Source organism: Limanda limanda, chromosome 15 (assembly GCF_963576545.1).
Source record: "Limanda limanda chromosome 15, fLimLim1.1, whole genome shotgun sequence".
In the NCBI taxonomy this organism is placed as follows: Eukaryota; Metazoa; Chordata; class Actinopteri; order Pleuronectiformes; family Pleuronectidae; genus Limanda; species Limanda limanda.
This window is the reverse complement of record NC_083650.1, coordinates 10,569,029-10,594,012: the sequence shown is the minus strand read 5'-3', so window position 1 is coordinate 10,594,012 and position 24,984 is coordinate 10,569,029. Positions and strand designations below refer to the sequence as shown.

Genomic DNA, 24,984 nt, shown 5'->3' with positions numbered 1-24,984 from the left:
CAACATTACTTGAGCAATATCCACACAACACAACATAATAGCAATTCAATTGAGTTACATAGCTGCCAAAAATTATGAAATCAAAGACTAAACTGTGTCTTTTTCAGGTTGAATAAGCCACTATGCAACCAATCAGAGGCCCCTAAAAACAGAGGTTTACAAATATCCTTAATTGAATCAACCAAATATAATCAAATATGATTTAAGGCCGTCATTATTTTTTAATTTATATTGAGCTACTTTATTTTAAAGTATAGATACTTAATTTTAGAAATGTATTTATTCAGTATCGTGTGACTAAACCAAAACTGCCAGATACGATGGTGTGAGTGAAATTCAACATTATTCCGTAAAATAGCACAAAATTCACATGTACAACCAAACATTTGAATAAATGAAAACACATACCTGAAGTTTATGATTTAAAATAAATTTATATTCTTGAATTATATACTGTTTTTACCTAATAACTTTAAATGTCATTCACCTTCTACCCGTCTACAGTATCTCTTTTCGCCTCCTTAAAGTGTGCACGACACTACACTGCTTTCTGTCCCAGTTGCTTGGATACCATCTCCAGATCCCGCCTCCTCTCGCCAGGACAACGTTTTGATTGGTCACTGAATTTCCTGCCGTCAAGCGGAAGCATTCAACAGCGAAGTGAAAGTAAAAAAGATGCTGGACGTTTGGAGCAAGAAAGAAAAGGCTGCATTTCAAAATAAATGTTAAATAATGTAACGCAGCCAACTCAGGTGCTTCACAGAGAGCGGGACATGCCTGTAAGTCGTATCTCTTACATGTAGTAGATGCTACACTGCTAGCTTGATGAGGTTGAAGTACGTGGGCGCTATCCACAATAAAACGAAGCTAACAGCTAGCGGTTATATTTTTAGCCTGTCAAAGCTAAGTTAGCAGAAGGGGACTTGTGTTGTGCATATGACGTGTTTTATATCAAGATTAAAGCGAATAGCCGAGTAACTATTTATACTATGAAGTCAAGAGTAAGATACAGTTACCGATTCGCTTGGTGAAGCTATGTCAAACCTGTCAGTGTCTGCTTTCCCTCATGATGCATCTGCTGTTTGTTGGTCAAAATGAAACTGAACTGAAATCTGAAACCATCATCACGGAAAACATGTGGCCAGATTTCGGTTTCACCTTCATAGACAGTTTATAAAAAGACCTCAACCACAGACCTGCTCAGCTTCATGATTGGGACAAGTGGAGAGAGATCTTCAAGTTTCATTGAGAACAGAACTCTGACTGTAGCCTCCTCTAGCCTCAGGCTTATACAAACCTTTATATTTGTCTCTTCGTGGTATGTATTCTACACCAGAACTTGGATGTCCTGTTTTTAAATGATCTAGAAATGTTGGTCAGTGTTTTAAAGTGGAATGTTTTCCTTTCTCAAACAGGTTTTGTCGGTTCATTTTGAATAACCTGTAGAAGATGGATGAGACGATGGACTCTCAGAGAAGGTAAGACGTTCACGAGGCCTTTAGGATCTCTTGTGCTCAAATACGACTGCTTGATATGGCTAAAAATTATATCTTGACAGAGAATGACAAACATATTTAACATACATTTAATAAGCACCAAAGCATTTTACAATTCTTGATCAATTATGAGCTAAGTCTATATACTGGACTTATTCTATATTGATATTGATGGGAATTTTTGATGTTGGTTTATTACAATGCTCAAGCTCTTTGATTAGGTTTTTATTAAGTTATATGCACATAAAGTTTAATCGTTAACCCGAGGTTGTACAAGGGCTGACTTTATTTACTCACCCTCCTCATAAAGCCATCTCTCTCTGTTCTCTCTCTGTTCTCCCCTGTTCTCCTGCAGTGTGACCGATGAAGTAATCCCAGAGGTCGTAAACAATGATGCACCCCAACCAAACTTAACAGATGGAGAAGATGAGTCATTTTGTGGACAGCTAAAACCTGATACTGCAAAAGACTCTGCACCATCAGAGAACACACAGGACGACATAGCATCTCAGAGTTCAATGGACTGTGGGTCTGCAGGAGGGCCGGATGAATCTGGCCTTGCCGAGAGCAGCAGCAGAAGTAACGAGGCTCAAACACACTGTTCCAATGGACAGAAATGTAAGAGGCCCAGTTCACCTGGTCCCCATCCTGTTAAAACCACCTGCGTTGATGCACAGTCTCCAAAGCCCAAGCTCACCCTCTGTCTCAGTTATAGTCCCAGAAAGGGTGTGAGCACACCCAGTGATGTGGAGATGCTGAGTCCTGACAGTCCGGTCTGTAAATCCATGTCCACCAGCATCTCTGCAGACAAGGATCATGATGGCGGTGCTTGTGTTGAGGACTCTGGCTCCGCAAAGGCTCAGGAAGTGGAATCACAGCCGTCTGTCAAAGACTCTGACTCTGGAATTTCGGCCAAAGAAGGAACCCCACACCTGGTTGCCACGGAGACTGAGGTAGCCGAGTGCAGTGGCTCATCCGATATGAGCCAGGAATTAATCAGTAGCCAGCCAGACAAAAGGTACTAGTTAACATTTCAACTATTGTTTTTTTACCCACTTCCAAAACACTTTGTGCTTCATTAATCGTGTTTTTTTTTCTGTACAGTATTTCACTTGCATTGCATGACAATGACAAAAGATGGCTGGGGACCCCCATAGATGAGCTGAACAGAATGCCCCAGTGTGCCCCTCCTCTCTCTCACCTGAAAGTAGCGCCTAACCACACTGTCACAATCCGGGTGAGTCTACAGCCACTCGTTTTGGCTGTGTGTGTGCTAGGGCTGCAACTAACGACTATTCTGATAGTCGATTAGTCACCGATTATTGAAACGATTAATCGACTAATCGGATTATGAATTTCACAAATTCTCAATTGCTCTTATTTAGCAAACAGCTTTTAAATTTAGCTTGAGGTTGTTCGAGGCATGTGATGACTGAAAATAAAGGCAATAAATATTGATACTTCATTCAAAAAAAATGTCTTTTAATAAACTTTGTTGCATATAAGGGTACAGCTGACACAAAAGCAAAGACAAATCAAGTTTTTGTCCATTTAAAACCAAGGACAGGCAAAGTGCTAATAAAACAAATAAATTAAAAATCAAGTATTCATTTTTCATGACAGGGAAAGTAACAGCAATAAAAACATCAACAAACTAAACTACAGTCTTTTTCTGACTAAATAATTGTGATTAAAAAAATAAGTTTGTCAGGCAATAGGATAACATAACGCTTTTAAACTCTTTAATAAAAAGTTTAAACCATATTTTTGAAATGGATGCTAGAATCCGGGCTGTTACGGCTGAAGTTCTCCGGAACTTTTTACTTTCTGGTGCGCGATGCTGCTGCAGTGGAGGCCGCCATCGGACCGTGTTTTGACGCTATTGCACATGCGCGACTTTCAGAGATAGGAAGGGAGCGAGATGGCTCACTCCTCAGCTGCTTTCATCAGCACCTCCGGTAAAACGACGTTTAGTTCCGCTGCGCGGCACGAAAAACACGTGCTATGACGTAACCAACGAATCATCGACTAGTAAATTCGTCGGCGACTATTCCTGTCATCGATTTTTGTCGACAACGTCGACTAATCGTTGCACCCCTAGTGTGTGCATGTGGGGGGATTGTATGTGACATTTTGTTGTGAGACTACATTGTGTTGTAGTATGAAACAATATAAGACGAAAAAGAGTCAGAGGGAGTGTGACAAATAGGCTGTTTAGATCCTGACTGTGGGAATGAGGAATAGGGAGACACCACTGGGCAGGGTGAAGTCGTCCTCCATGATCTCCTCAGGGTCTCTTGTCAGAAAAGCTCTAATCAGACTGTGTCCTCCACTGCTACTCCCACAGGAAGCAGTGTCAGTGCTGGTGTGTAGATACAACTTGTTCTAACATCTAACAGCTACTGCCACCCAAGCACGACTCTGCCCATCACCCTCTAAATCACAACAATGATATTAGATTTTTAATTACTGTTCTTAGATAATCATAGCTCTACAAACTGGACAGCTTTCAGTTGTTTAGTCAGCCAGCAAATGAATATGTCATTTAGTAAAACAAAAGTAAAGCTCTAACAAAACTATTTAAATGCGAACAAAGCAACAACAAAATACAGTCATCTGTATTGACATTTATTTTCCCTGTTGCAGACGGATCTCCTTAGAGAGGGAGAGGTCCCTGTGCCGTATCCCACAAAGTTCAAAGATGCGTGGGAGGATATGTCAGTGAAGATGCCCTGCTCTGAGAAGAACCTGTTTCCTATGGAGGCTGAGGTAAACTACAAGTTGTCCGACTCTTGAGCTCCATCAAAGGCTTTCATCAAACTATGTCAATGTGTTACAACAAGGTTACAGTAGGGACATTGTAGATATTATTTTTTTCTATTGTCGTTGCTTACAGGACGGAGGTGGTGTCCAAAGTCGGTGGGATCTGATCCGCACTTCCTTGCGGGGAGGGTTCAAAAGTTCTCTGGATGTGAGGGTAAGACGACTGAATTTGGTGAATGTATTGCCCAAATACCCTACCAAGATGGAAGTCTTTCTAATATGAAAAAGTACTTTCTTGCACATTTTTGAGATTTCCAATGAAACACCAAAACCTAGAAAAAAACTCTTTATGTTCTTTGTGTTTTTTCTGTCCACTTAACATGTGAGACTGTTTTCAGAGTTTCATTATTCCAATTGCTGCAAGTTAAAATTTACACGAGTCATTCCACAAACAGCCACATGGTGGCAGAGTTTGCATCAGTTGTAGAATGAATTAAAAGACTATATATTTTTGTGTCTTAAAATGCTATGTTATTCCATTGCCCCCCAAAAAAAATATATTCACAATTTGTCTTTGTCTTTTATAAATGATTAACTCCTAATTATTCTCTTCAGGATGCAATATTGAGATACAACACAACACATGCAAAGAAATGGGACTTCACTGCATTGAACCTTCTCTGCACGGAGGTAAGCTGTTTAAAACATGGACTCCGATAAAACACTGAAGTTTTCTCTAATTGCGTAAATTTGCAGTAAAGCAGCCTTTCATATTTGTAATTGAAGAGACATGTAAACAAACTCCTCATCAGTGAAATGCAGCCTGTTATGTTGTTCTGAAAGTCAGCCCCACTGAACCTTACCTGGCAGTGTTTGTTTAGCTCACAATAATTAACTATGACTTTGAAATGTACCTTAAAGAAGGATGAAGCGTATGTTGTTATAGTGAGAGGAGTCTGCTCTCCTCTGTTGCACCAATGTGCCTCGTCCCCTCCCATTACCTGGAAGTCTCACAGGAGCAAATAAGCATCGTACAGTTAGGACAGACGAGCACAGAGCATGACGGCAGCAGCTGCTGCAGGTGAACCTGGGGAAATCATTTTCCTTTTCTTTCTTCAGTAGGTAAATGATGTGGGATAATTATTAACCATTTTCTGTTGAGATTTTCTATGAGATTAGTTATTAAAAAACAGTCTTATTTTTAAGTCTGTTATAAATTCATATACAGTATTATTGAGTCAACATATCGACTTTATTACCACTTAAGATGTAATTTACTAATATGCATTATTGTGGTTTGTTGTCAAATTCTTATGTAAGTGGATTTCTTTTGATTAGAGCCATTACAAAAAAGATGATTTTGCTAATGGACCTCCTTGGTATTCATTACAGTCCAGTCAGATAGATATTTTAAACATCAGTGATTATTTACAAAGCTAAATTAAGACCATTAATAAAAGTTTTTCCCCTCTGTCTTCTGAAATAATTTTTCAGAATAATAAAGAGAGCTTGAGAGATCAATAGTTGTCTTGAGTCTTTTTAAAGCTCAATGCAGTTTATTTAGACCATTTAAAACTGTAAAAAACGCCATGGAAAGCCGATAATAAGGTTTCACCCCATGTAAGATTGTTCCTGTATCTATAGATTTAGCATAGGATGGATTCCTTAGTTGATAAAAATGTTTGTACAAGTTTTGTGAAAGGCTGCAAAGTTAAATACATGTATAGATTACACAGCGCTCACTGGTTACCATCTTCTGTCATTTCATTCTGTTGATGGATGCCGTATGAGGGCGAATTTTTAATACTCGAGCAGGGATGATTAACAGCTGCCATTCCGCAGCAGCCATGCATCTTCTAAGTCATTTGTCTTTCGCACACATCTAATGCAGTAAAGAATCACACTGGGTTTACAGCCATTCGATGGTGGGCCGTCCAAACAGATCTGAAATTGACAGAATACTTTGTGCAGCTTCTCTGCTCACAAACCGCTTTTTTTACATTTCACTCCTCTTTCGCTGCAGTTTGTGGTGAGTTTGAATCCTAACTGTTGCACTCCTCAGCCAAGAACACCTAATTAAATGTGGAGCAACATTGCTGCAGCACTAGGGTGACTGTCAAGAGGCACATTGCCCCTGGGCTGGTGATTGACACTCTGCTTAACGTGTAATAGCCATAGGGGGGGAAAAAGTGCTATTCAAATTAGAGCTTGTCTGTAAATTGTCTTAGGGTTTCTCTCCTGCCAAATGAAACTGTCACTGTGTCACTTTCTGATGAATGTGTGAAGGCCGAGCAGGACAGCAGTCCAGGAATAAGTGCAGGTGATGTTCCAGTAGGACACGACCACACGGGAGCAGGACCGCAACAAACTATCTCCCCTGTCACTTGAATTGCTTCTATCTCAGAAATGGGAGAATTGTAGACCTCTAAATAAACATTTTTAAATCAAGACATGCTTAAGTTGAGCTGCAAGGAAATGAAAATAACATTTAAAAACCAGAATGGATGGAATATCGGCGTGAAATCGAACGTCAGTCCATGCAGCAGTAAATCTGGAGCTCATCCGTCATATACATATTCAAGTGAAAGGTATAGTTTGTTTGTGCAGCCCATCCCGTGCTGTGTTACTGTTGTGGCCGGGCCGCTGTAGCAATGGAAAGCACGGGGGGGATCTACCCTCATCCTGCTGCATCACCATCTACCATCTATTAGTCCCTCAGGAGCGCTTTATGATGTCTGCCAGCTCATTACTTCTGACAGCGTTTAGTCAGACCTGCTCTGCAGCTATATAAATGCCCCCGGCCAAATCACCCACCAAAGACTTCCTGTTGAAAATCAAGCCACCCTGCCACTCTGTCCACAATTGGTCATTTGCATTTGCTCCAGAAGTTCCATTTAATCAGGGCGAGCTCCCCCCTCTTACCTTGATAGAATAAGGCAAGTGATTTATGCAGTGACGCTCAAAGCCAATACACTTATAAGTGATTGCATTGTAAATCTGGGTCTATGATGGAATAACGGTGTTTATTTTAGAGGGGACTGCAGATGGATGCTGAGGTAAGCTATAGGCTGAAGTATGGATGTCTTGGCCGTGGAGGGCTCTCCTTAGATTGATGGTCCGTTTCCTCTAAAACAAGTTCTGTGTAGCGAGTAGCTCTGCAGCGTTCTGTTTCTTCTGTCACCGCTGAAGTGTTGGGGTTATTGATAACTGAGCAGTGGGAGCCCCTCACTATAACAACATAAACCTCTGTTGCCTTCACCGACACTGAGTTTCCTTCTTTGATATGAAAGAGCTTTCCTCAGATATTGGTTTACTGGTATTGGGTTATGAGCTCAGACTCACTGTAAACTGTTGTTACACCATCTGATATTTTCATCCAGTCATTTTTCCTGTCTTTACTCGGCTTGAGAGCAGGACTTATTGATTTCACTCTCAGTTGTTTTGAAATGCAATGTGGGACAATTTCATTTGTCAACACTTCACCTGGCAATCTATTGGTTGGGGCAAGCAGAGCAAATCCAAGCACAAGCAGGGGCAATTTGAGTTAGAGCGCAGGGTTTTGAGTGAGAGCGTTAAAAAATCTGAACGTGAAATCAATAAGTCCTGCTCTCAAACGACAACACTATGCTCTTGATTAACGGTTTGAAAAAAAACAACAAAAATTTCTCAATTTAAATGTATTTGATATTATTGGCTCACATTTAGGTGTAAGCAGTATGTTCATAGTATGTTATACCAAAATTCCTAATATAACTATTAATTAACAATATAAAAATGGACAAAAATTTTATGTGGTTGTGACTTGAAAATTCTTGATGAAATGGCCAATATTAGATTTAAATTAATGGCGTTACGAGCCAGTTTGCCACTTCAGATCTCATCAGTCACTCTGACTGCTGGCTCTGAGTAACTGCCTGTCCAACCAGGCAGTCAGCTCCACAGAGTTATCACATCTAACAATAGTCTCTTTTCTCCACCTTCTCTCCAGTATCTGGAGCACTGCGAGGTACAGCACCTGTTTGAGTCCATTTTACCTGCCATGGTTGACCTGGCCCTCAGCGCTCCTCGTCTCTGCACATTGGTAAGTGCAGTTCACTATTTTTCTAGAAGTACACAAATTCACGTGATTGGCAGGAGGAACGTGAGTAAGATAAAAGGTGAATGTTTGCATTAAAGTGGGTATAAAAAGTCAAGGTTAGACCATACAGAAGAGAAAGGACACGCCTCTCCTTAGATGGTACATGTTGTACAGGATCGACTCATGAGTTACAACATGTCTAAATGCCCCCTCTTGGTCTACATCAAGGACTACTTCATTAGAAAAGAGGATGGAAAGTGGAGAAGTCTGTCTCATATCCTGACATCCAGCTGCTTGTGCACTTGAGAAAAGTCCTCTTACTTTTTTGCATTCACCGCTCCGCTAAGCCGGAACTGGTTGTGAATTTAAAATTTCCGTCTCTTCCCATTTGGCCTCCCACACAAGCGTCTCATCCTCCGAGCAGTGTGTTTTGGGGGAAACAGGCTTTGATATCACCCCCTGATGGATCAGCTCCATATCAGATATCAGATCTTTTTAAATGTCATCTCCATTTGTCTTCATTTTTTGTTCCTTGTCATCAATTATAGCAATGCAAGAATGCCTGGATTGGTCTTTTTGTAATCCACTTATCTAATTCTGAGCCTACAGTTTGATTTAATAAAGTAAATTTAGCTCCCACTCTGGACAGCAGAGGAAAACCCCTGTAGCTGTTATTTGAGACAAACGATGCTCACGTTTAACACAAGGAGGGAATTTCTGGTACTGATTTCCCCTCCGAGTCATTTGTAGAGGTTGGATAATGAAGCTTTCTGATGCTTTGTTTTGCAGTATTAAGCATCAAGGCTAATGTTTATGTGTGTGTTATTAGAGCGGGTATTGATCTGCTAACTGGGCAGCCTTGGGAGGCTCTTTAGCCCTAATCAGTGAAGATAGATGGGCCTCGTGTGTCTGACTGAACGAACCTGGGGGAGAGCAAAAAAACCAGGACCTTAATTACTACCACCCATTTACCTAATGGAAGTCTCCTTGTCTCCCCTGCTCGCTAGATTACTAAACCAATTATCTTTTCCCATTAGACCTACAGTATCGCACCCACATAACCTTGTATGTTTCCTCAGCATCTGTCCTGGCGTCTCTACATTTCCCCGTCTCATCCCCTGTGAATCAGATTCTTTTGATTTGATTTGACTTCACACTTTCAGTCTCTTTTTTTTTCTATTTCTAGCCAATTCCCCTGCTGAAGTCAAGGATAAACCACTCACTGACTCTGTCTCAGGAGCAAATCGCTTGTCTTTTGGCCAATGCCTTCTTCTGCACATTCCCCCGACGCAACTCCCGCAAGTCGGAGTACTGCAATTATCCTGAGATCAACTTCTACAGGTAAAAGACACACCATCCCCTTCAGAAAGCTGGAGAGAGAGAAAACACTGATCAGAAGCTCATTAGAGTAATAGAATAACCCGTGGTTGTTAGTATTTTATTCCGATTTGTCCCATGAGTCTCTTTGTAAGTCGTTACTTAAAGAATAGATGTCATGACACAGGAACATGGTTGTACTGAATGGAGTCAGCAAATCTTTCCTAGTCCTCGATGACTGTGGTTTATTTTTATTTAACCAGGGCCAGGTTTTCTCTAAATCTTTTCTGCAGTGTTTGAATGGCTCTGTTTTCAGTGATTCCACTATTCAGAGAAAAATAAACATATTTCCATAAGGGGGCACTACTGCCTTGAAAACCTCTAATGGATGATTATTTGTATTTTTTTTTTCAATTTCTACTTATTTATCAAGTGTCCACTTAGTTCAGTGTTGCATATTTAACCTGAGGTGCTTCATTAATTATTTGTCAAATCGTATATATTTATGTGTTTGTTTCATAGTCCTGCTGTCACACTGTGTGTGTGTGTGTGTGTGTGTGTGTGTGTGTGTGTGTGTGTGTGTGTGTGTGTGTGTGTGTGTGTGTGTGTGTGTGTGTGTGTGTGTGTGTGTGTGTGTGTGCGTGTGCGTGCGCGCGCGTGCGTGTCCCCTGTCATCTCATTGACTTGGACTGTGGGCAGAGACTTTCTTTGAACTCCATTTTTGTTATGTCTTCCTGTGTGGGAGGGAGATTCAGAGTGGGAGTTTTAAATCGGTGTTCTCTGGTTCTACCTACTCAGACCCAGTGGTCTGTTAAAGAAAACCTGAGATGGTTAATTGAAAAACATAGTTTTGATGGAGTTCTTCAAAGTGCACACACCCATCTTGAATCCAGGAGAGTAGTGGCTGTTGTGCAGTTGAATGTGAAGTAGATCTCTAATGATTAAGATATCTTGGGCCTGATCTCGATACTGATATTAGGGAGTAAAAACTAAATTCCATTAGGGCTATATGGGCCAATATATATATATTTTAAAATTTGCAATGATTCCTAAGATGTCCTTATGAAACCTTTGGATATAGAAATGTAATGGAGGCTTGATATTTTACAGTTAAACAAAACCTTTTAGTATAAAAAACTATTTAAAAAAAGGAAACAAATACAACCAAATATCTGGAACGTGAATTAAAAAATAATACCATAGTTTTCTCATAAATACTCATCTTTTCTGTTTTCCAAATTGTTGCATATGGGCAAACGTAAACGCCCACACTGATATTTCACTGACAGCCTCATATCGAATCGATTTTTGTTGGCCAACTGATGAATTGGCTTGAAGAACACAACTTCCCTTTTGTGAGTATAACATGTGCAGACAGCAGCAGAGGAAGAGTTGTACTGTTGCGTCTCTTATAATTGAGGTCTGGATTAATGAAGTCCAGCTTGTTTGAAACAATTTGTCATTGTTGTTGTTTATTGTTTTGTTTGGTCATCGTTCCTCGACATTTAATAAAATGTCTATCAGCAGGCGTCCTGTTGAAAATGTCGGGAGTTATGTTTTTTAAATATTGGTTGATGGTGATGGCTACAAATCTGAGAAGTTGTTAATGGAGGCTGTGGGGTTAGTAACAGTGTTATAATGATATTTTAATTTTGTTTTTATGGACTTTAGACACTGACTTGTTCAGATTTCACCTCAACTCAATTGTCTTGTATGTCACTGTCTCCTCATTAGTGATAACTTCTGGTGGTGTTGCCTGGCACAACATTGTTCTTATTGTGATCACACTCACATTTAGAACTATAGAATTTTGATATTCCCTGCAATCCGCATGATCTTTCACTGCTATCCAGAGTGTAATTAGCCAGCTGCTTATCCTCTGGGGGTCGAGCAGTATTATATTAGGAATCTCACGGACAGTCATATTGATTATCTGAGATTTACGGTCTAAGTCCCTCCTTTAATTCCCTTGTTTTATCTGAACCGTTATCATACTCCAAAATCAGTCGTCTGTGTTCATGATATCTTCCTCTACATCAAACGTTAGTGGCAGTCTGAGTGAAGAGGCCTCTGTAATAATTTAAGTATTGATTCCAGTTGCAGGGCTGTCTGTTTCAGACCCGTGCCAGCACTCGGTTGCAGGCACTCGGGCCGGTCTCAACTATCAGCATCTCTGCCTGCAGCCAAATACAGGAGAGAGAAAGGAAAAAAAAAGTCTGAGAGGATGAGACAAGACAACCAGTCCGGTCTAAAATGGTCCTCTGGATCGTTACCAGCCCTCCTCCCCTGCTTTAATTGAGGGAGTGTCCGTCACTTTGCTTATTGGTTACAGTAGCGCTCTGTCATGGACAAGCAGAGCAGCAAGCAATCTGCTGATTGCTGTTTTGGCAGAACTGTCAAGGTTTGTCCTCCGTTAAGTGATGGATAGATTTGAGGGGGGAGGAGAGAAGGCAAAAGACTTATCTCTTTAGCCTGCACTCTCTTCTGCTTGAGAAGAAAATGACACCGGAGACCCATCCAACAATTTAACTTGTGATGAAAGCTTATTACCAAGGAATAAATCCTCTTCTTTTTTTTGTTGGTGGTGCAATGAGTGACCATGGTGACCAGGCGTGTGATGGCTTAGGAGAATAGCTTAATTGGAAAGGGAGAAACTGTCTGAAACATCGTATCTTGCTGAATTTTATTAAGGTTATAGTGGATAAGAGCCAATATTTAATATAACTGTCCTTGAAAATTAATATTACTGCAAATATATTTTGCAACTAAGTCTTTCTTAATTAGTTAGATTTCTTTCATAAGCATTTATGATTTGTGACTCTTCTGGAAATTTCACACTCATCCGGCCAACTTTCACACATTGGATATACAGCAACTGTCTTGTAATAAATCAGATTTTTCCCCACACTTAAGTGCTTTGAGTGCATTGCCTTTTAATTTCGTTTATCCCCTCTGTTTTTGTTTCTGGTCTGGGCAAAAAGCGGCAGGAGGGAAAGACGAATGCTGAACTGTGATTAGTCATCAGCTTAGGTTGCTTTTAATGGAGGGAGAGTACCAGCACTGGGTGATTTAAGCTGTCCAACGAACGCTCCCTCTATTCCTCTCTTTCTCCCTCCCTCTATCCCTCCACGCTAGTTTTTATGGTAACTCTGAAGAACTGAAACACGGCCTCAGGCAGTGCCATTGTATGAAGGATGGAGATAGATGGGAGAGACATCGTGTCAGTTTGAAAGCTTGACCTCACTCATCACATGCCTTAGCATGGTTGTGCACTGGGCTATAGATAATGACTCAGAGTGAAACATTAATACCTCTCATCTGCTGAAGTGTAACATATACATAAACCAATATACTCCCTTGTTATCAGTTTCCTTTTTAAGACACTCTGAAGATCATCCTGTGCTGTTAAATAAAGTGTAAAGATTTTACATAGTTCTCTTTTCCAATCTACTTTTTGTTCCAGGTTATTTGAAGGTTCTTCTTCAAGAAAGATCGAGAAATTGAAAACACTGCTGTGCTACTTCAGGAGAGTTTCACAAACCAGTAAGCATCACAACAGTATCCCACATGAAGTGGTAGCAGGTCTTTATCTTCACTGCTTTTCAGTTAATTGTATTCTGATTATAACTTTCCTTCTTTTTAAGAGCCCAAGGGTCTTGTTACTTTCACAAGACAAACACTGAACAATCCTCCACACTGGGAAAGGTAATATTCTCTTTTCTACTGATATTATAATTTTAATGAATGAATGACATAATTCCTAATATAACTTATATGCACTAATCTACGTTAAACCCAATTGCTAATTGCTGTGTTTTGGCAAATATCACACATATCATTTTATTTGTATAAAAAATATATTTAAATATCCTGGACTAAAAACCAAACAAACAACATCAACACACCATCTTTTCCTCTTTTGCTGCTGTGAGAGATCGTGGTAAAAGGATAAAACAAAGGTTAACAATTTGTTGTGGGGTGGATTTTAACTGTTGGGATTCTGTGACTGAATGATGACAAATACAGAAAAAGACCTGAGGCAAAACTGGCAATATATATATTATTTTACAGGAGTAGTTAAAAGCTTAACATTAAGTCAACATAGTGAAATCTTAAAAGCACATTAGTGACGAGGAAAGTTTCAGGGGATATTAACAGGTTTCCATCAAATGTGCGATCATTTTCCTGGAGCTGTATATTCATTCTTGTCCACAATTCAAAAGAAGTTATACATATTTTAAGGGTCACTTGATTTAAGGATCAAATGTTTTGTCTTTGGTTCTTCTACTACATACTGTGGAGTCAATGCTTTGGTGAATATCCTGTTTTAAAAACTGTACAAGGGAAATCTTTCCACAAAATCATGTTTACCTGGAATAACTGAAAGCGTTACACTGTTGTGTTTGTCAAGCTGTCAGACTCAACTGACACGTCTCCACATCACCTGTGAGGGGACGATTGAGGACAACGGATACGGGATGCTGCAGGTTGGTGGTATTTCACAGTTTTTCTAATGCCATGTTGAACTACTTATTCAACCTGGCATGATATAATAAGATAGACATTGTTCCGTGAACGCTGTGATACACTTCTTTTTTTTTTAACAATGGTGCTACAATCTCAGTGTCTTGATTGGTGGATTATTGCATCACATTTAATGTAGCATACCTTTTTTGCACTTGTTGGTGTTGTCAAACCTGACTTATGACTCCGACCTTCACCTTGACCTCTCTGTAGCTTTCAATAGCAACAGCAATACTGTTCTGTCCGAGAAGTTGTCCACCACTTCAGCTCAAAATCATTTTTTTTTCTTTTTGCATATCTGGGACGGTTATTGGTTCTCTATCTGTCTGAATTGATTCCCCCCGTCTCCTTACTCCCCTCACTGTTCCAGGGTGGGTGGTGCTTTTTTTCTCCTGGTGACAGCTGATGTACACACTTGAGTAGCTCAGAGAGGCAGGGTTGGAGGGAAGGACCCTGGGGTGGGGGGATGAGGGAGAAGGAGGTGCATGGAGGAAAAAGATGAAGAGGGTGAGCCGACCCTCTGCGGCGACCCAGTGGGCCAGGAGTCTTGCGGGCGGATTGATGGCTACCTCAGCAGGCTTGGGCACTGTCAGTGTGTTGAGTTTCAATAGGGCTGGGTGGGCTGTCATTCTGTCAGGAGGTGAGATTTAAGGGTGAGGAGGGGTGATGTTAGGGGTGAACCAGTGGCGGAGGCGTGGAGTTGAGCGACTGGTTAAGAAAACATACACATGCACATACAAACACATTTGCTGTCACACAGACTGACGTAGCTGTGGGCCAGTAAGCACAGCCCTCACCCCTGACAGGACGTTTAAAGAGCAGCATCGTGCTTGAAGGAAGTCTCCTCTTATCCATACTACAAAAACAAGGAGTGTGCTTATATCACATCCAAAATATGTCTCAGAAATAACCACAAACTGCTATATCTTGTTATTACATCATTTTTGAGGGGGTTGTATCTTAGACCATTTGTTAATGTTACTAACACTGTTACATAAAGACCTTTAAAATACTTTAAGACGCTTATAGTCTGCAGCCAATGCCCGCCGACTCGTGAGGCTGTTTGTTTATGCAGATATTTGGTGTTAAACCAAAGAACTGGAAAAAAGAAATTATTCAAAAGATGCCATCGTTAGTTTTTTTAAGCCACAAACTTTTGTAAATGTTTTTATTCCAATCAGTTTGGATTAGGTCATCTTCTGGGGAGCATGAATACAAAATATCATCATTTCCTCATCAGTCCATTTCCCATCAGGAAGTCGTGTTATGATGCTCAGACATTTATCTGAATTAAATGACCACAGTGGGTGACAGATAATAAAGACATTAATAGTATCATTTGTTGAACGAATGGGAGGGACAGACGCTAAACCAAAGTTCCTCTTTATGGGTTTAATGGATGGGACAAAGGACAATATATTAAGATCACTTAGAATTTATTTAGTTATGAATGTATGGTAACTTGCAGCAAGTGCTTTATTTAAATGGCCCCATTGCATTTTGACAATGTATGAGACTGATGATGAAAGTTGTTTCAGATGAGAACTTATTTTTGGATTCTCTCATCTTGGTTAACGCCTCCATTTATTATCATTTATTTCCTGAGGTGGACTTTGCAAATAGGTTTGTCGGTGGAGGAGTAACGGGACAGGGACTGGTGCAGGAGGAAATCAGGTTCCTCATCAACTCTGAACTAATCGTCTCTCGTCTTTTTACTGAATGTCTGGAGCCCAATGAATGCCTCATCATAACAGGTATGTTGTCACTTACTCTCAGGATCTGCTTATTTACACATTAATTATTGAACATGGGTATTGTACATGGGTTATATCTCCATCCACATGCTTTATTATGTTTAATTATTTATATGAAATAAGTCACTGCACAACAACAGATAAGTCAAGAATTAAAAATCATTCAGAAATCAATAAGATAAAAATCATTTTAAAACACAGATAGAGGTTTTTGTAAAAAAGACTTCATCAAACATGTTCCATCTTCCCTGGTGATTGTCTCTCAGAGCTTCACTGTTGTCACATTCAGCTCAAGCCTGTTGTGTGGTCAGTCAGACTGATATCAGCTTGACCAGATTGACCAGGACAGTCATGGATATTCCACCTCCTCACCTTGAAAAGCTCTTTCGTTTTATGTTTAGGAGGGTTGCCCAGCCATGTGATAAAATATCATCCAGTGATATGTTTCTTTTTCGATTCGGTTGTATACGAGCTGACAGAATGCTCCTTTATACTTCTGCTATTCATCTCTTGGTTCTGTCAGCAATGAAATCATCAATAAATGCCAGTGTGCCAGTTCCATAAACCCCCGGGCTTTAACAGAACCACCACCGTGTTTGACAGATGAGCTGGTGGCCATAGGTCTTAAGCTGTTCCTTATTTTCTCAACACTTTCCTCTTTATATCATTTTGATAGAGGTTGATGCATTAAATAATGTTAAAATGACGAAGACGCATTTAGTACAAGTGTCAAATATTAACCTAGTGGCTATGCGTGTTAAAAGAGCTCTATCTTGTAATGTAAAAAAAAATATTTCATATGCAACAGAGAGAAACGAGTATTTCCCTTGACCGCTTGATCTTTGCTCTTCTCTCTCTTACTAGAAATGATAAAAGGTATATCAGGTAGTAAAAAGGACGAGCTGACTCTGTCTTTCTTGTATTCTTTCACTGGGGTCTCTGTTCCTGAGATAACAGACCCATGGTGAGACAGCTCCAGGGAACAGGGACGATCATCCAGGAACTGGTTCAAGTGAAAGACAATTTCTTATTATGGTTTTTGTTTTTGCTCTTTGCTGTGGAAACCACTGAGCTTTGTATGCTCTGAGTCGGTTTGCAAATGCACTGAGAAAATCTTGCATCAGACAGACCGATCTTTATATTTTACCTTACTGATGCAGATTTAGAGCATGATCTCCCACATAGTTCCCTCTATATTTGTGTAAACCATTAAAATTATCGTTGAAACTTTGCGCTTTGATTGAATATTCATGGTTTTATTTCAAGATGTACACTCGTCTATAAGTTGTTTCCTTTTTTAAAAAATTGGTCATTGACAGGACCAGAGGAAACGCTCCGTTTATATTTTTATCATGATGCTGAGCTAAAAAGAATGTAGCCATTGTTGAGAAGACAGCGAGTGTTCAACTTCCAACACTGTTTATTTATTTGATTATGTCTTGGGGATTAATAACTTCAGAAAACCACTCTCTTCTCATCACATCGTTTTGAGAAAGAGGATATCTGTTGTCGTGTTGTCCTGTTACACATTGTGCATGTACTGCATGATTAAAAGTACCATGTAAATAGTAGAACTAGAACCAGTTATATGGTGCTGCCACAGTGTGAATCCACTGAACGTGATACACCTTCATATCGTGTGGTGTACAAGACCTTTCATGTTTTGATATTGCTTGGTGGTTTTCACATCTTTTCTTTCTCCTGTGTAACATGTGGTGAACATGTTTTGTTGGTCTTTGAGTTATTCTCTGCCGTTCACTGAGCCCTGTGTGTTTATTCGTCTCCATCCCCCCCATCCTTCCATTTGGTTTAAAAGTAAATCCATTGCATTGACTCACTTGGGATTGCCCAGTTATCCTTCATTTCTCCCCAGCAGAATTGCCCTATTTTTCAACCTCCAACTCACTCTGCTTCGGTCAACCTCTCTTAAGTGCACTGGCCTCTTATTTGCCCCCTCCTCCTCCTCCTCCTCCTCCTCCTCCTCCTCCTCCTCCTCCTCCTCCTCCTCCTCCTCCTCCTCCTCCTCCTCCTCCTCCTCCTCCTCCTCCTCTGCTGACCATCCTACTTTTTTCTTGCTTCTCCGCGATATCTTGTTCACTGCAGATCACAATAACAAAATGCACAGAGATAAAAATCATGGAGTCATGTTTGTTATAGACGTTGATTGAAATTTACCTTCAATATTTTCGGTTTATATTGTCACTTCATGGCATTGTCCCTTAATGTGTTTTCAAATGGTTTTAATTGATTAATTTGTCATTGATTTATTCCCTCATCATATTTATTTAACTATTATCTATAAACCTGTCGGATGAGCAGATGTCCAGAAGAGTTGGAAGGAGAAGCAGACACTTTATCTATTAAGCATAGCAAAATGAATGTAATATCCACTTGTCCTGTTATAGTATTTGTATTCATCTGGGACATAAAATTCGTTTAGCTTTTGTTGCCGTGCCAGACATGGTTGGACAGTGACTCAGCAACACATGGAGTCAGTCAAACCAGCATTCAAACAGACTGGTCTGACAGTTTTAGTTTTATTTTCCTTTTAACCTTCCCCCAGCGCTGTTTTCAAGTGTGTATATTATCAAGTTTCCAATTTCCTCTGAATATCATCTTAAAAAAAAAAAGAAGCTTTAAACTAAAATATGAAGCCACAGGTTTTAAAAGATACTGGCAGATATAAAACACTTTAGCACTCAATCTTTACTTTACTGAATACTACCCCCCCAAACTGAGACATTATAGGGGGCTCAAAGATTTCCTTGGACTTCTTTTAGACCCTGATCCACATGGAGTTCCTGCAAATGTTCCTTATTTCTGGGGAAAGTTCCTGCAGTTCGTGGGGACAGCTTTTGTGAAGAAAACGCAGCATTAGATTTGTCCTTGTTGACACAAGAGTCCTGACATATTGCTGAAGATAAACTCAAATATAAATGTTGTTCCCAAATTTGTCATTTTATTGATTCTGTCTGTGGAGTCTCCTCTGAACTTGTGACACATTGACATCAAAGTATGAGGAGCCAGAGAATGTGGTCTTTTGGTTACAATCGGTACTTAACATCACTTGTTGCTATTCTTCTGGTTGTGAGGAGCAGAGTAGTATGAGCTGCGTGAGCCCCCTGACCAACACTGATAGCACCACCAAACAAATACAAAACGTAAATATCGACCCCCCGCCTTTCTTGTTTTCCTTTACCTTTCGCTCTGTAGAGCTAGCATAATCTGTTTTGTGTGGCGCCATGTTGTCTTCTTCGAAAATCCCGTCTCTTGCAAGTCACCTTCAGCGGTTAGTCATCCCCTCCATGCTTCCCATAATTCTGCCTCCCTCCCTCTTTCCCTCCTCCTCCTCTCCACTTAACTTTATTACATTTTGGACAGAAAGGAATTTATAGCCCAACTAAGGTCATCGCTCTGCTAATGGAATGGGCCAGTTACGCCATAGATTCATTAAAACCTTCAGAATATTCCTTGCACGCAGCCAGTGTTTTCTCTTTAAGTCTCGTCTCTGTTTCAAGACTCTATATCCATCTCTCGTCCCGTCTTTGTTGTTCGTCTCTCTGTCTCGTTAAGAATACTTCCGTCTCTTTAGAGGTTTCTTCGTGTGGGTCTTCAAGGTGCATTCGGAACTTGAACGTCATATAAATGTTTGTCCATGAATCAGAACATAGAGATCCTCGATCTAATGTAGTGATGAAGGACTATACGCAACAATGCTCCCATGGGCCGTTGCCAGACTAAAAGGGATCAAGGTGAAGGGAGAGGGATTTAGATCTGTCGATAGAGGAAGTGATAGGGGTTTCCTGTCGTTTGACGTTAGGAGTCGCTAGTGTTGTAGAAAGGACTTCATTGAACCCACTGGACTGGAAATGGCACTATATGTTAAAAATAAAGTACAGCCAAAGCTTTTGGTCGAAACATAATTCTTTGCTGTACTGCCATTATCGGTTTATGTTCTTCCTTCAGTACATTAGCTATTAACTTGAGTCATACTTTGATGTATAAAGACATTTAGAAAATTATGCTTGGGATTCAATATTCTTTTTGGCAGTTGCCCTATTAGTAGATTCTTGAAATTATATTAAGTACATTTTAAGCAAGTAAACTCTGTATTGTAATACCTCGTCTCAAGAGATGCTGTGAAGAATGACATTTAGCATTGCTTTTGAAATAGCGTGAACTTTATTCTACCCCACTCAGCTAGTGGCGCACTTAACTCTGCCAGTACATACAGGCAAACCTCTTGGGCTATGTTAATCACATGTTACTCTTCATTGATGTGCTTTGTAACCACCTAATGCCAAATTCACAATGTACAGAGCCTTTTAATAGGCAGAATGTTCAGTGTTGAGTGCTGCTGTGTTTGTTATGACAAATGATGAAATCTTTGGAGCCCTGACACGTTCTGTTTGAAGTAAAAAATAAAATGAAGACTTGCTGTCTTTGTAACAGAAGTGAGTTGCCATGTCATTAATTTAATAATATACTGATGTGTCATGGTTTGCAAGTATTTTTTGCAAATGTGGCTGAGTTAGTGTCTTCTGTTCAAACCGCTGCTTTTATCATGGCTGAAAGCTTTTCATTTCAAACCCCAAAGCGGATTACTTATTAAATCAATGGCTTTTATTTACGGCAATCCAATGCAGGCTGATACTGTGTACTCACATGGGGAGCATAGAAAGCACTTAATTAGATTTAAGAAATAAGGCGGTGAAACAGATTTAGGCCCACTGTGCGCTCTGACCGCTGAATACTGAGTACTAATGTATTTTTTTTTTTTTTTATTTTTTTTTTTTTTTTTTTTGTTCTCTGCAGGCACTGAACAGTACAGCAAATATTCTGGTTATGCTGAGAGTTACAAGTGGAAGGAGAGCTTCAAGGATGAAACGCCCAGGTATTATTTTCATCAGATTGTCCCAGATTATTATTGTTTTGATATTTTCATTTTTATATTTGTTAATTCAGGCAAAGACGTTTCCTAAATTGTCTCTCATTTCCAGGGACGACTGGCAGAGACGATGCACAGAGATCGTGGCCATTGATGCTCTTAAATACAGAAATTTCTTAGAGCAGTTTCTCCCAGAGAAGATGGCCAGAGAGCTCAACAAGGTGAGAGACATTGAGAAAATAGCTTCAACAATTGTGTTTTAAAACATGGAATTGTCAGTAGTTAACAAGTGGAGACAGTGTTATGTTGTTTTTCACTAAATGCTCTTGGTATTGAACTTTGACACATTATCAGGGGCCACCTGCAGAGATGTTAATTTAAGGCTTGGTGGTCTGTAACACCATTGACTTTAGCTCAGGGCTACACACATCAAACTGAACTGCACTTGCTTACAGTAGTGGCAATAGCTGTGCTATGCAGCTGTATGTTGTATTGTATTGGCTCTACTTCAGGCTCACACTTTGTTATTTGGGCCTTTTGTCCAACCTACATAAGACCCACCAATTAAGAATGCCACCAACAAGATCTCTCAGTCTTTAAATTTAAAATTGTTCTATATTGTGCAAAGAGATGTTTCTCACGTCTTCCCCCTTCTCTCACCCTGCAGGCGTATTGTGGATTCTTCAGAAATAACGCCAACAAGCGGCCCCTTTCTGCAGTCGCCACGGGCAACTGGGGTTGCGGAGCTTTTGGTGGAGACACACGACTCAAAGGTAGCCTTGGTTAATTCAAAAACACAATAGGGGGGAAGAAAAGAGAGTGTGTATGCGTGTGTAGCAATAAATATAATTTTACACACGAGAGCTGGAATTATAAAATTGCTAACAGATGCATCATATTACTTATTTTTACTCTGGAATCTTGAGCAGCAGCTAAATATCAGTAGCTCAGACAGGATCCTTCATTCGTCAGCATTCAGCATTCCTGCAAGCTGAACGTTATGGCCCAGTCCCAGATGCCGGCCTCTCTCAAACCCCTCTGGTCAATTAGTAGCTCTTCCTGGGTGTCACTCAACCGTTCCTTCCCTCCCTTTATTGATCACCTGACGCACGTTTATGTTTTCCATTAAAAGGGCGATTGATTACCGGGTAGGGACACCATAAATCCAGGCTGATGCAGGTCTCTGCGGCTTTGCACAATATCACTCTTCATAAGCAGGGGCCCGCTTAACTGTCCCCTCGAGTGCGCCAATGCCGCAAATTATCGGCAGTTGCATTTCCAGCTAATGCTGACACATTTTTGTTACCATTTAATTTAGTTCATACTTACACACCATGTTACTAAAAGAGCATTCGCCGTGTTATGCCTGGTTTCAGGAAGTTTGAGCTGTGACAATAAACATTGATGTGCTGGTGTGCAGCTTCATGTAGAACAGAAGGTGTTAATTTCCTCTGCGGCGTGCTATGAATAGATCCACTGGACTTGACAAAGTCCCTGAGGATGATATTAGCTTCCGGGGACCCCCGTCCATTAGCCCTGGAATTGGCATAGCTGTTATTTTTAGAAGGCAATAGCTGTATTTAACATTCCAGTCCCGGCGCTGCCTTGAGACGTGGTAGTTACATAAGACTAAGCTGTTATGTTTTGTGTAAAGATTACAGACATTTTGCAAATGATGGTTTGTTTTGTGCGTTCATTAATCTGAAATCAATATCCATTTCGTTAAATATTTAAAAGCATTTAGACTCAATTTGCAAGAGCTAAAAGATGGAGTGACGTTGATGAGGCTGTGCTGCCATTGGTGGATTATTTACTCTTCTGATACAAATTGCTGCTGCCACTGGTCCTTTTTTTTACCATAAGCTGCACCTGGTTTATTGTCCAGTTAGTTCCTCAGTGGCCACAATTACACATTAATGATTTCACACTGAAGCTGAAGCATACATATGACCTTATAACTTTGTCTTTCCCCCCATTTTTTCAGCACTGATTCAGTTGATGGCTGCAGCAGAGGCTGGCAGAGACGTGGCTTACTTCACATTTGGTGACGCTCAGCTCATGAGAGACGTCCACGAAATGCACACGTTCCTCACCATGAGACAAGTCACCGTCGGTAAGACTCGCACGCTAAACCAAAAGTTATTTTCATTTCAATGCGTGAGTTGGAATTTTTGGTGGAGCTGCAGCCACACAGCTGTTATCTGCCTCTGTTCAGCTCTTACAGTAGATTACATAACAAACAGGAACTGTGATGATATCAGCCCCTGCTGAGATTGGGGGGCTCGTGTCCTTGTTTGTGTCATTAACGGGGACAGTGTGCATAAATAACAGGATACAGTCCATCTCTATGTTAAGTTATTCCACCTTATGGGCCAGTTCTCCTCCTCAGCTCATCCATTCAGCCTCCGCCGCAGAGTGGATTACTGCTTGGACTGACCCCCGCCTCTCCCCTCCCCCTCTTTTCATTTTTCTTCCACTGACATTTATTGAAGCCTTTCAGAGAAATTCCCCTCTAGCCATCCATTTCCTAAAGTGGAGCTACGGAGAAAAAGCTCACGGCTTGTGTGTGTGTGTGTGTATGCTTGACTCATAAATGAGCACGAACAAACCCGTATTTTTTTAGTGTTTTTTTTCCCTCTTGCAGTTTCTTTCGCTCTTGTTTTTTTTCTTTGACTAGGTGTAGTCTCAGGTAACAGTAATTTCTAGATATATAGCATAGGTGACATTTTTGAAGCACTGAATCTCATCCCGTTTGTCGTTTTTGTCTCCTTCTCTCATACTCTGCTTCATCTCCCTCCATAAATCGTCCTCCTCTGGACCCCTGCACCATCCTCTCCCTCTGACTGATTGTCCTCTCCTCCACTCTCCCAGGACGGTTGTACAGCCTTTTGAACCAGTACTCGAGCGCGGTGTGTAAGAGCTGTCGCACGCCTCGGCCTGACGTCAGTCTCTACAGTTTCATCCACGAGAAGGTCTCCTCTCCAGCAACAGCCGACACCTCAGACACAGACAGAATGCCGGGATGTAACCTGTAACGTCAGACTTTCATTAACATGGGGAGAGGTGACTCATCCTCCCTCCACCGGTCTCTTTGCAAAACAGAGACTCCAGGTTCAAAGACCTCAATGTGCTCGCAGTCTTGTGCTTACAATCACTTTTTTTCTCTCTCACACACTCACACACACTCTCCCTTTAAATTTTCGATCCTAACATACAAACTACCGAAACACAGTTTTGCCTTTCTCGCTGATGGTGTTATAGGAGACTCCGGATGTGGTGAAATGTTTCAGAGACGTATAGCAATAGTAAATCCTGGTTGCTGTTAGGCCGTACTCTAGACTAAATGTGATGTGGAGTTCTTTAGTTTTTACAAACTTATTACAAATATGGCCAAACAGTCATCATATGCATGGTTGTGGATACTTTTCACATTACGGATAATCCAGGAGACGATACCTTCTTGTTATCTCGTCTTATATTGTGTTTGCTAATCTTTTTGAATTAGTCATTTTCTCGATTTGACCATACCCAGGCTGTGGTGAGGTTCCTAAATACAGAGAGATGATGAGATGCCATACTGTAGTCTATGCATGGGGAACATTTATGTATCAAGTATTCTACAAACATGCTGCTCTTTTCGATCCTCTAGGGAGGTTGAAGTTCAACACACATATGGTCATTATGGTTTCTATCTATACAAATGAAAATTATCAAGAAAACAGTCCCTAGTATGAGGATCATTTCAGACAGTGGATTATATTCTGATTGATGTAATCGAGTGTGGACCGAGATCAGCCCTCACTCTATGTTCAATGTGAAGCACATTGATACTGCATAAAAAAAAATGAAGAGGGAAGCAGATTAAGAAAGAATTGCACGCAAAATATTATTTTTGTCAATGTTTTAACCCAACATTTACTTTGGGAATGTGATTTTTTTTTTATTATTATCATTATCAATATTCACAGTATTTTCTGATTTGACAATGGATTCTGTTTAATTATGGATACACAGATTTAAGACTGTAAATGTATTGAATATTACTGTATGCTAGGTTTGTAGGTTGTACTATTTTTATTATAATTTCTTAATTAAAGTATATACTGTTCAAATTGAATTTTCTCCGCTCAAATCAATACGATTTACTGGATAATGACCAAACAT

General features: G+C 40.3%; 1 protein-coding gene across 1 annotated transcript; it reads left to right on the top strand.

Annotated features, from left to right (window-relative positions):
- The first annotated feature begins 653 nt into the window (after positions 1-653).
- parga (poly (ADP-ribose) glycohydrolase a) lies at positions 654-24,932 on the top strand. The gene is made up of 18 exons (XM_061087350.1): positions 654-779; positions 1,416-1,478; positions 1,852-2,514; positions 2,601-2,733; positions 4,143-4,265; positions 4,393-4,473; positions 4,875-4,949; positions 8,248-8,340; positions 9,524-9,678; positions 13,118-13,197; positions 13,299-13,359; positions 14,066-14,141; positions 15,785-15,932; positions 20,748-20,826; positions 20,933-21,041; positions 21,488-21,593; positions 22,805-22,933; positions 23,692-24,932. Exons 2-18 carry the CDS (start codon positions 1,450-1,452, stop codon positions 23,853-23,855), a joined length of 2,304 nt encoding a protein of 767 aa, XP_060943333.1. The 5' UTR covers positions 654-779; positions 1,416-1,449; the 3' UTR covers positions 23,856-24,932.
- Positions 24,933-24,984: the final 52 nt, after the last annotated feature.

Coding starts and splice junctions, on each gene's coding strand:
- parga (XM_061087350.1), top strand. CDS start 1,450: ATGGATGAGACGATGGACTCTCAGAGAAG. Junction 2,515..2,600: donor AGTAGCCAGCCAGACAAAAG/GTACTAGTTAAC, acceptor TTTTCTGTACAG/TATTTCACTTGCATTGCATG. Junction 4,266..4,392: donor TGTTTCCTATGGAGGCTGAG/GTAAACTACAAG, acceptor CGTTGCTTACAG/GACGGAGGTGGTGTCCAAAG.